Raw genomic sequence first — 12,629 nt, 5'->3', positions numbered from 1 at the left:
GGGAGGTCCTTCCTGAGAACATAAAGTCTGTCAAGATTCATCAATTTGTGTAAGGTTGTTATGTAAGAATTTAGTGTTTCATTTCATGAAACACTAAATACTTAGATCTTACAAATTTGATAAATAATGTTGTCAAGTACATCGTGCTTTTTGAGTCACATGCACCGTAACGTAAATCACATGGTTGTGATTGTGATGGCATGCATTTGCAGTTATATAGACAAAAGCATATAAGTACTCACTTGATGGTTGGTCAGGGGAAAAAGAGTCATAATTTGGAATGGAAAAGATACATTAGAACTTCTGGTATGATGATCAATAGAAAACTGAAATTCAGGAGGCATATTGCAAAGTTGGTGAAGTTAACCAAGATGATTGCTGCAATACTGAGAAGAATGCTGACCTACAGAGATAGAAGAGTTATTGTTCCATTGTATAAGACCCTAATCAGACCACACTTAGACTATTGTTCTCAAATTCGGTCCCCAGGATTTGAATGGGATATATTAATCTAATTTATGTATTTATTTACAACATTAGAAGGCACCTAATTAGATGCACTCTAATGTTGTAAAAACAAAGCATCTTAGGATATTAGTCTCCCATGTTTTTAGCATATTAATACAGCTATACTTCAGATTAGGAGAATGCTTCATACATCTGCTGACTCCAAAAATAATCTTTCTGGACCTGTATCAACTTTTATAGAGCACATTGGTTTCTTCCATCTAATCCTGTGTGAATGGGTGTCCAAAGTGTGGTCTTGCCAGTCCACACCTGCTATAATAATGCTAGCAAATGTAGTTCTTATGTTCTCTAAGGCAGATGTTAACAGATCTTCCTGTCTGTCCATGTCAGAGTCACAGGGAACTTCATACACTCCAGGATATGCCAGATGAGTTTATCCTTAGAAGAGTGAATCAGAGTTGTTAATTTAACATGTGGCCTGAAGCTCTTATTTTGTTAGTACTTTGGCTATCTGTTCTGAAGTACCTGGGAATAGGATAGTGGTTATGTTCTTGTGTGTTTGAGGAAGGAAAGTAGGAATTTACAGCCTTAGCTCTGTGAGTGTTTTTAGAATACCATACTATTGTGCTGGATAGTGATGTGATTGTGTATGTAGATATCACGTATGTGCGTGCGTGTGTGCACGCACGCATGCACGCACGCGCGCGCACACACACACACACACATTCCATATTAAATTCCAAGAAAGATGACATCTCAGTATAGTACTAGTTAATTTTGGTACTGTTAGCAGCAAATATAATGGTACATATAAAAGTTAGCATTTTTATATATATTGCCAGCAAGTTACGAATGTAAAATAACTATCAACATATGGGCTCCAGCAAGATATGTTAATTTTATATATGTTGTGTGATGATATTATGTAATTTTTAGATAGTGTTGCTGTGTTGTGATATTTGTGATTGCGATATGGTGTTTGATTAAATATTTTAGACAGTGTTATTTTAAATTCTTTGTTTCTTGTTTAGTGCTCTGGAACAAAGTGGTAGTAAGAGGCAGATAATTGCATTGGTCAGTGTGCAAGTCATATAAAGTCAATGGTGTGGATTTTTCAAGAGTGTTACAGTGCCATGACTGTAATATATATGCATGAGGAGAGATTGTGGATGATTATGTTAAGAAGTTGAATAAAAGAAATAAAAGAGCAGGAGACTAAATGAGAGATTGAAGTGGTGATTATGAATGCATAAGTGAGTAACATTAGTATAGAGAATGAGAGAACAAGTGTGCAAGACAGACAGACAAATAAATGGCAGGGATTCAGGGTGAACACGATAATACAGAGTGAGTAAGGTTGATGCTCAAAAGAGGAGGTGAATGTTTGAGTAGACAAGGGATAGGATGGCTTGAGATGCATGGAGAACAGGTTGGTTGTTTTGAAGAGGGTTCTGGAATGGGTAATAAGAGAGAGGAGTGGCTCAAGGAAAGCGTTAAGAAGTCACATTTAATAAGTGCTATAAGCAAAATTTATTATACATACAGAAATGAGCTGTGGTGTTTTGTATATGAATGCTAGAAACAACAGAAATGAAATTGTTGTATTCATTAAGTTCAAATATTGTTGGAATAAATGAATGTGGTTGGATGAGGACGACATCCTGACAGAAAAAACAGAAATTGAAGTGTATGATGTGTTTCATAAAGATAGCAAAAGGAAAAATGAAGGATTATTGCTGTCGATGATAAAAAAGAAGTTATGCTCATGCAAGATAAAGATGATAGTGAGGGGGTTAGTAGCAGTGGTTTTGAGGCAGTGTGGTGTGAGATAGATTTTAATAAAAAGAAAGACTTAGTAAGATGTTGCTATAGACCTGGCAATGTGAAGAGTGGTGATCATGAATTGTATAAACAAATTAGCCAAGCAATTAGGAAAAGGGTAATCATTATGGGTGATTTTAATTATGGCAATATAGACAAGGATGACAATTTGGCATCTGGAAATAAAGAAAGTGAATTTCTCAGGTTTTTGAGGAACAACTACCTCAGATAGTGTGTAATAGATGGCACTCAAGGATGGAGGGTCTTAGATTTCATCATCTCATCAGAGGATGTCATAAATGATTTGTCAAATCTACATCTGTTTCGTGAGAGTGATCATGAAGTGATTATCTGGGTAGTTGCCAGCTATCTGAGGATTTGTGTGATAAAAAGATATATATGGAACTACAGTGTTAGTAATTATGAAATTAATATATTGACTAAAGATAATGGTAAAAGGATAACTGCTGCAGAGGATATAGTTGAAATATTAAATGAGTGTTTAATAAAGGTATTTTATCCTTGTGAATATGACATCATTTAGAGTTTGAGAGCACTGGAACAGGAATAGGAGAGACTCATTGTGAGTAAAGAAGGGGTTAATGGGAATTGAGCAAACTTGATATTAATAAGGCTGTGCGACTCAATGAGATATCACCTCATGTTTTGAGGTAATATGCCAAGAAAGTTGATATTTGCCTTGGCCTATTTGTTTGATGTGAGTCTTACAATGGAGCAAGTTTCAAAAGGAGTGGAAGGAAGGCAAGGTTATACTGCTTCATAAGGGAGGTGACAGAATTTGAGTTTCAAATTATGGATCAATCTATGTGCCAAGTGTTGTGGTTAAAGTGTTGGAGAGGCTAGTGAGATCCATAATCCAGGTTGATAACAATGGTATTCTCTTTGATGGAAAGGAAGAATTTGCTAAACGGAGATTATTTTTTAGTAAGCTGCATACTTATTACAATACAGTGACAGGTGCATTGGACAAGAGAGATGGATACACAGTAGTATACTTAGATTTTATGCACAAAGGCTTTGATAGACTGCCACATGATAAGTTAATAGTTAAAGTAGAATGGATGAAGCTAGATATTAGATTAGTGCATTGGATTACAGATTTGCTGTCTCATATGTATCAATAAGTTGTATATGAGGGAGCAGTATCCCTCACAAAATATCTAGTTGGTATCCTTTCTTCTCCCAGTCTGTTTAAGTGACCATATCATCTTAGATTACCCTGTCAAGTTTTTTTCTAACATCTTCATTTTTAACATGATTGTATCATTCAGAATGTCATCTGTTCATTTCCTAATTTTTCAAAAACTGTCTCATTTGTTTTCTCTAGTCTTTGATCAACCTTTTTAATTCTAACTCCTTATAGATGCACAGGATAAAATGCTTGAAAATCATCTACTGCTAGTTTGTAATGTTTTTATTATTTCTCTTATTCATATAAATATATTATTTTGGCTGTCTATTGTTTACTTTGTAATGCATCTACATATAATGCCTCCATTGCTGAAGATCCAAAAATTCTTCTCATCATGATCATGAAGACAAACAAGGTAAGCGTTAGATGGATGAGTAGTAGAATCAAGCTTGATCTGCAAAAAAAGAAAATGTTATGGAGAATTTACTAGGAGAAAGGTGATCAGTACACCCATGAGCAGTACAAGGCTCAAGCTAGGAAGGTTACCAGCATAGTAAGAAAAGCTAAATCATATTATGAGAAGACCTTAGCCAAGGAGATCAAGGGTAATCCCAAAAGAGTTCTTCACTATGTGGCAAGTAAAAGGAAGAATGTCTTTGGAAGGATAACTTTAGTGGGTGCTGATGGTATTGAGGTGACAAATTCAGATGTAATAGTAGAGTTATTGAGTGATCCCTTTTCAAAAGTCTATCACCCAAGTGAGGATATCTCTGTACCTGTAGCAATAACTAATGTGAGAATTGAAGTTAAGAAATCGGAAGTACTTAGTATATTGCAAAATTTAAATACAAACACTGTCGTAGGTTTAGATGGAATATCAGCTCTGGTGTTGCGTGAATGTGCAAAGGAATTGTCAACGCCTCTTACTTGGTTATCTAATTTAAGTTTGAACTCTGGTATGGTCCTTAGGGAGTGGAAGGAAGGCAAAGTTGTTCCTTTGCATAAAGGTGGCTCTAAAACTGCGGTAGTAAATTACAGACCAATCACCATCTCTGGAGTGGAGGTAAAAGTAAAAGACTAAATTCTAGAATTGGTGGATCAGGATATGATACTCTATAGGGACCAACATGGTTTTGTTAAAAGTCGATCCTACCTTAGCAATTTATTTACTTTTTATAATAGAATGACATCTTAGTTGGACAAAGGAAATGGCTACACAGTGGTACTTCTGGATTTTGCTAAAGCTGTTGACAGGATACCCCATGGAATACTGGTGCTCAAATTGGAGCAGATGGGGGATGGATACTAAACTGGTGATATGGGTAGGAGAATGGCTCAAGGAGAGATACCACAAGATGGTGTATGGAGGAGCAGAGTCCAGGATGAGGCAGGTGACCAGTGGTGTGCCTCAGGGCTCTGTCCTTGGGCCATTGTTGTTTCATTTGTACATAAATGATATAAGAAATGGCTTAAAGGGAGATATTCAGTTGTGCAAAGTTGGGTAGTGCAATAAAAAATCAAGCTGATGTTGAGAGTTTGCAGGATGATTTAAATACACTGGTAAAAACGGACAAAAGGTTATGGATATCAGTTCAATGTGGAAAAGTGTAAAGTTAAGCATTTTGGGATTAAAAGATTACCAGCTGTGTACTACATCGATGGAACCATACTCCAAGAGATTGATGAGGCTAGAGACTTAGGGGTGTTGGTAGATAGGGAGATGAAGTTCAGGTGACACATTTCTAAGGTGTCCAAGATTGCACATAGGATTACTTGGTTATTGAGGAACACACTACGTTATAATTATAATAACCTCTTTATCTCTGGATGAGATAAAGAGGTTATTATTCCCCTTTATAAAGCATTGATACTTCCACATTTGGGTTACTGTGCTCAGGTCTGGTCACCCGGATTCCTTGGAGAGGAGGAAGTTGTGGAGAGAGTTCAGAGGAGGGTGACTAAGTTGGTGAATGATGTGAAAAATGCTCCCTACATTGATAGATTGAGAGCTTGTGGATTGCAGAGGTTGGTTGATAGGCAGAGAAGAGGTGATATGATAGAAACATTTAAATTACTAAAAGGTTCTTATAAGATTGATGCAGGGGAAATGTTTTAACTGTATGATAGTGATGGAAGAACAAGAGGTCATCCCTGGAAATTAAGGAAAAGTGTGGTTAACAAGGGTGTGAGAACAAAGTTTTTCGCCTGGTGAATGAGTGGAATGCATTTCCTATCTCAGTTGGGAGACAGGAAATGCATTCCACTATCAAAACAATATGATAGATTATTTTGATAGTTTGAGTCTTCTGTGATGAGTCTATTGGCTCCATGGAGATACCCATAATAATGATGATGATGATGATGATGAGAATCTTTATATGAACTTTTTTCAATCAAAGGCAAGTTAACCCAATCATGCTCCCCCTAATATTGAGGGATTAGGATTTTTTCTCCCAGAAACTTTGTAGATGGTGAATTCAGTAGCATAGATTGTGGGTTGTATAATATAGAGTTCCCTCCTTCAATAAATCCTTGGACTGTAATACTTGTTATGTAACGATAATATCAAATTTGTCATCTTCGTATGAGATTGTGCCTAAACTGCTGAAATGTTTTGCTTGTTCTACATTCTTCACTGCAATGCAGTTGATGTTTTTTATGTTCTTGTTTATTTTTATAATTTGTCTTTTTATTGCTTGTTTTCATAGCAAATTTGTTAAAGTAATTATTCAGCTTAGTTGAAGAATACTAAAGACACATACTGAATTTATTAAGGATTATTTGCATACAGTAAAGAACTGGGTCTCCCCCATAGCATCTTAGTCAAATCTACATTATAGAGACATTACTGCCTCTATAATAGAGTTAGAAGAATGATGAAACAATATGCACTTTAATTGGAAAAGACCTGAGTTCAATTCTTGTGATGATGATGATGGAAATCTTTATTTGGATATTTTCTGATGGTGAGTTAGCTGATTTCATGTGAATGAAGTAGAGTCCCCCCCCAGAAAATTGCTTTTTCCTCTCACATACAGACTCTACACATGGTTAACATATTATTATTATAATTCAGGCCTCCATGGAGTCAAAAGACTCATCGTGGGAGGTCCTTCCTAGGAAACAAAGTCTATAATACCACTCCTTGAACTAATTGATTGTTCTTGCTCTCTCACCACTGTATCAGGCAATGCATTCCATGGTTCAACCACTCTCCATGCAAAGAAAAGACTCCTTATCCTCTTGCTCACAGCTTCCTTTTTCAACTTCCACAGATGGACCTTTGTCCTCACTCCTTCCCCCTGTTCCGCCAAGCAAAAGAACTCCCCAGTGTCAACCCTGTAACTACCTCTCAACAGTTTAAAAGTCTTAATCATATCACCTCTCCTTCTTCTACCTACCAACTCTGCAGTCCACATTCCCTCAGCCCAAACTCATAACTAACATTGCACAGTCCAGAAACCATCTTTGCTATCTGCCTCTGTATCCTTTCAACAGTTAATTTATCTCCTTCAAATCCTGGGGATCAAATTTGAGAACAATATCTAAGTGTGGTCTGATCAGGGTCTTATACAATGGAACGATAACTCTTTTATCTCCAAGTGAGCATCTTTCTTAGTATTGCAGCAATCCTCTGGGTTACCTTCATTACCTTTGCAATATGTGCCCTGAATTTCAGTTTTCTATCGATCATCATCCCCAGATCTCTTGTCTCCCCTATTTTCTCCAGTACAGCTCCTCCAATCAAATATGCAGCCTCCCATCGATGTATCCCAAACTTCAAGACTTTACATTTTGCTGCATTAAGTCGATACCCCCATTAATTCACCCATCTGTCTAGTTTACAGTGCTCCACCATTGTGCTTTCACTTCCTATCCTGCTGAAAAATGCTGTACCCTGCTACTTCTATTCCTGTTATTATATCATCTTCCATCAACCATGTCTCAGAGATCCCAATAATCTTTGGCCAGGCTGATGCTATCAATGCCACCAATTCATCTTCTTTATTCCAGATATTCCTGGCATTAGTATAAAGCATAAAAATGTCACATCTTTATACCTATCATTATCCCCTCCAGACTCCACTGGACTCAGTGTTACTTGATATCGTCCCCTAAGCACCCATTCCCACAAGAGACCACCCTTGCTACCATCCACTTTGGGAATTCTAGCTTCCGTGCATTGACTCACCGACTCTTTCGGAAAACAGCAATCTCTCCAGTTCTTACGTCCTTCCTCATTCAAATGCAAGTGGTCTCTCGTATGCAGCTCCTTACTGTCCTCAAATGCTCTCCAAGAATCCACATATTCCAATCCTCTCTTCTGACACATTCTGGCTATTATGCTATTCATTATTACTGCTCTTCTGCTCAGTTCATCATTATCATACCCAGGTAACACACACACACACACACACACACACACACACACACACACACACACACACACACACACACACACACACACACACACACACACTATCTTTCCTCTCTGCGCTTTCTTTTGTACAGCCTCAAGCATGAATCTCAGATCTCTCGTCTCCCGATTTATGCTGCTTCTCAAGTAATTTGTGGCCACCATCACAATCATCTCATCCACACTTTCACCCAACTTAATTGCTATAGCCACACTTTCTATCATTCCTTCAGGCAAACACTCCTCTGGCATCCTATCTTGCACATTAAGTTTCCATACATCATACTTCTTACCATTCTGTTCTTTGATTGCTCACCTGCATCCCTCACTATCTCTCCTCTAACCCTTTCTCTCTGTGTTCCCCTACTTTCCCACTTCCTGGCATTACTCTATCCCTTGTTCCAGCACTCCCTCGCATTCTTCCCATTCCCTCTCTCCGACTGTTTCCATTTTCTCCTCTTCTATCATTCCTATAACTTTCTCTCATTTCCTCTCTTCTACTGTTTTTATACACTCCTGTTCTATCATTCCCATAACTCTCTGTCATTCCCTGTCTTCTACTGTTTCTATTCTCTCCTCTTCTATCATTCCCATAACTCTCTTACTCCTCCTCTGATTTGTCTGATCTCATCTTTCATACTTCTCATCTCATTCCCAAGACATTTCACCTTTTCTTTCAGCTCATCTCTCTCTCTCTCTCTCTGCAAGTTAGCTACTCTTGCTCTCCATTCTTCCTCCCAATCAAGACAATCTCTGAAAACTTCCACACTCCCAACTCTTATTTTTTAATTTATATTCCGCTCGTCATTCTCACCCTCTATCACACTACTGTCTCATATAAAAATACTATTATCGAACTGCAAATGATGATGGTTTATGTTGTTTATGAGTGAATGGTGAATTATATTGCATGTAGGTGCTCTCCTATGATGAATTTTTGGACTCCATGGTGGTGTCACATTACAGTAATAATAATAGTAATCTAAAAATCTTCATATTAAGCTTAATGCTGTTTTCCACGTAATGTGATCTACATAGATATCAATAACAATCAGTAATTTTGATGGGAATTTTCATATCAAAACTGATTGCTCTTTTTAACATCATCCTGTTATCATTTTTAACATTACCATTTTAATTAACTTGTCATTCATATTATAAAAATTAAGTAATGACTGAAATTTATGGTCTGTTTTAAGGGTTCTGAAGGCAGAGCAGGTCCCATAGGACCCCCAGGTCCAAAAGGTTTACCAGGATCCCCAGGTTATTCTGGAGCTGATGGACCTCCTGGTGGGTATTATTCATTTTTTTAAATATTTTATTTTATATCCTCTACTTTTAATACAGATGCATAAAAAAATATTGCAGAATGATTGTAAAATTTTGGATTATGTGGATATAGTCAGTATTCTTTAAGCTCATCATAGTATAATTTAAAAGTTAATGTAGATTTTCTTCTTCTTCTTCTGCATTAGGTCTTATATCAGTTGCAACAATGTTTATTGCAATCAGACTTTTCAGTATTTTTGCAATCTTTCAATTGATCTTATAAATTGTTTTCCTTTATTCTTTGAAGTGTTTTCATTATTGTAATGATTAACTTTTTGAGTTCTTGTTAAAAATTAACTTTTTGAGATACATAAGTTAAAACTGATCGTATTATACTTTTATATACATTATATATACTAGGGGGAGCTCTGCCCCCTGACACCTATGGTGCCCAACCCCCCGAATTCCGGACTTATAGTAGGCTGATTCTCCTTGAATTCTCATGACTCAAAAGGGGGTCCCCCCAGTGCCTCCGGCACCCAATGCCCCGAGTTGCAGACTGGTAAGCCAGTTCTCCTTGAATTCTGATGATTCGAATTTTGAAGACTCGAGAGGCCCCCCCCCCCCAGCACCTATGGCGCCCAACCCCCAAGTTCCAGACTGGTAGGCCAGTTCTCCTTGAATTCTGATGACTAGAATTTTGAAGACTCGACATTCAGGGTAGTCCCTGAGTTTCAAAACGTTTCAAATAACTTGACAAAAAATATGACACAAAAACATTACAAAAAAAGGCTTATCATTTTATATTATAGAGTAGATATACATATTATACTTTTATATTTATCCTAATTATAACATTTAAATTTTGTTTCTGTAGGTGTTATCTTTCTGGAATTTTGTTTTATTTCTATATTTTATATTTTTCTGTATTTCTGTAATGTTACATTTAAACTCAGAAATCTTTTGTTCCTTTAGTGACTACTCTTTTATTTCAGTTCTTTTATTCCTCCTAAGTTAATCTGAATTCCTACCTATTTAAAATTCATCATATGTTCTATTTTATTTCTATTTTTATTTATTTTTTTTTTATTTCCAAGTTTCCAACTGTTATTATTATTCAGGATTTCCATGTAGTCACAAGACTCATCACAGAAAGTATCTATGCAGTCCATCATACTATTTCATAAATATGTTATAATTTGTCTGTTTGCCACCCTGTTAGGCAATGCATTTCATTGTTCACCCCCATGAAAAAAAGCCACTGCTCATTCTCTTACTTGCAACCCCTTTTCATACCTTTCAGCGATGGCCTCTCGTTTTTGCTCTATATCTTGTTGAACTATTTGAAAAATCTCTCAGTGTCAGTCCTGTAAATACCTTTCAGCAATTTAAATGTCTAAATCATGTCACCCGACTCCATGTTCTATCTACCATGCTCTGAAATATGCATTCCTCAGTCTGTCCTCATAAATTTCTGCTAACTATCACTCCAAGATTTCTTACTTCCTCCACTTCCTCTAGTATAGTTCCACCAACAGAGTAAGCAACCTCTTGATGTATCCCAAATTTCAAGACCTTACATTTAGTTGCATTAAACTGAATTTATTTGCTAATTCAATTAATAATCCTATTTATTTGCCCACCTGTTCAGCCTGTTTTATAAAATGTGCATAAAAAAAAAAAACTGGCATGAAAACTGTTTTAATGATATAAATTTTTCGCCTTAATTTCAAAGGCATCTACAAGTAAGTGATAATGGACAATGGAATGCAATTAAAATAAAAACAACAGAAGCATTTTAAAATGTGGAATCATGGCATTACTATGCTATGATTGCATATAAGATTTATTTTCTTCATGGTAGTCAGCAACAGCAGCAGATCTAGCCTCTTGTCTGAAGTATGACAAGCCACAGGAGCCAGAGATTTTGACTCCTGGAAAGTTAAGTGGAGGAATCTTGCCTTCAAGTAAAGAAAGGAAGTTGGAATTTTCTTGATAGGACAAAAGAAAACTACAGTGTTGAGAGGCCTCAGAACTTTAACAATGCATTCCGATATTCCTTTACTGGTGGGAGGACATGACTGTATCTTCCAGTAGAGATTGCTGTGATATACTGAAAATTCATTATGTGAAGAGTGTTTGTGGTGAGGCAGGAGACAAGAGATGGTTCGAATATATCAAAAGTGTGATATTCTGTTGGACTATGAATTATTAGTTAATGTGAAATTGGCTGATGGAATGAAAGAGTGTACAATTGCAAGAGTAATAACTGTATGAATCACAGAACAGAAGAAATTGCAAGAGCAAATGATTGTATAAATCACAGAACACAAGTGAGTGGGACTTGTGAAAGAAAGTATAGTTGAAGAAATGAAAGTGAGTGAGTGACACTGTGGAAGTGAAGGAAAGTGGGAATGAGAAAATGGAAAAAATGAATGATAGACTGACAGACAGTGTAATAGCAAGGATGCAAGACTTGAGTTGATCAAAATGAGAAGTGAAATGAAAAATATGCATAACGAGATGAAATTATCTGTGTAAGAATGGATGAATGCAAAAAGGTTAAGATGAAGGAAGCAGAGAAAAAGAGGTGACAAATAACTCGAATAGCTGTGTATAGGGATTCCGTTATTAGAGGTGTGGTTCTTTAGATTCTATAAAGTTTGTTTTTTGGGATGGAGAATTTGTAGGATAATTGATGCATTACATAAGCAAATGTGCAAGCAAGATGTTGGTGGTGGTTGAAGGAACAAATGATTTGTTGGATGTGAGGATGGATATCAGAAGGTTGAGTGAAAGATAAGATTGTTGTTGAAAAGGTGGTCACTGTGTTGCATAGGTATGATAATGATGATTTGAGAGGGGGAGCAGGGATTGTGAATGGTATGTTGACAGAGCTGCATGAGGAGAAGTAAGTGTGTGGATGCATTTGAGGGAAGGATGGAAATGTGCAAAAGTGACAGGCTGCATTTAAATGGATTTGGTGTGAGTCTGTTACAGAGAGAGAGAGAGACTATTGCTACGACAAGGAACAATGAGTGATATCAGCAATAGAGCAGAGGAAGTAAGAAGTGGAACAAAAGATCAGGAGAGAACTGGTGAGACTGAAGTGATTGTAAATGAGAATAATAGAACTGTGTGGGATAATGATAGAACAAGAATGCAAGATGGACAGGGAAAGAAGGCAAGTCATTGTGGACTGGGAGACAAAATATAAGGAAGTTGATGTTGGAAGTAGTAGTGAATGTGTGTATGAGGATTGTCAGTATGGAAATTGGATAGCCTGGGCTGTATAGGATGCAGCTGTGTCAGAAGGGATAGATAGGGTAAGTGGTGATAAAGGCAGTTAGGAATGGCCAGGTGTGGGGAAATAATACCTTTCAATCATCATGGCCAGGACTGGTTATAGATCTAAAAGTGAATTGTTGTTTTTATTTAGAAATACTAAGAGTACTAGAAATAAGGTAGATGAAATGGTTTTGTTGTTTGAGTTTATTTGTT

The 12,629-nt window shown here is 36.7% G+C and overlaps 1 protein-coding gene across 1 annotated transcript in view; it reads left to right on the top strand.

Annotated features, from left to right (window-relative positions):
- Window positions 1-12,629, top strand: part of Col4a1 (Collagen type IV alpha 1) — a 903,940-nt gene that overhangs the window by 403,055 nt on the left and 488,256 nt on the right. Inside the window, exon 16 of the mRNA XM_090402880.1 lies at window positions 9,059-9,149. Coding sequence (XP_090259006.1) covers window positions 9,059-9,149 — 91 coding nt within the window. The remainder of the gene's footprint in view (window positions 1-9,058; window positions 9,150-12,629) is intronic.

This window comes from Typopeltis vanoorti, chromosome 13, assembly GCF_054136105.1.
Source record: "Typopeltis vanoorti isolate ZY-2024b chromosome 13, IOZ_Tvanoo_1.0, whole genome shotgun sequence".
Lineage (NCBI taxonomy): Eukaryota > Metazoa > Arthropoda > Arachnida > Uropygi > Thelyphonidae > Typopeltis > Typopeltis vanoorti.
Note: the sequence above shows the minus strand (reverse complement) of the source record. Positions and strands in the feature narration are given on the sequence as shown.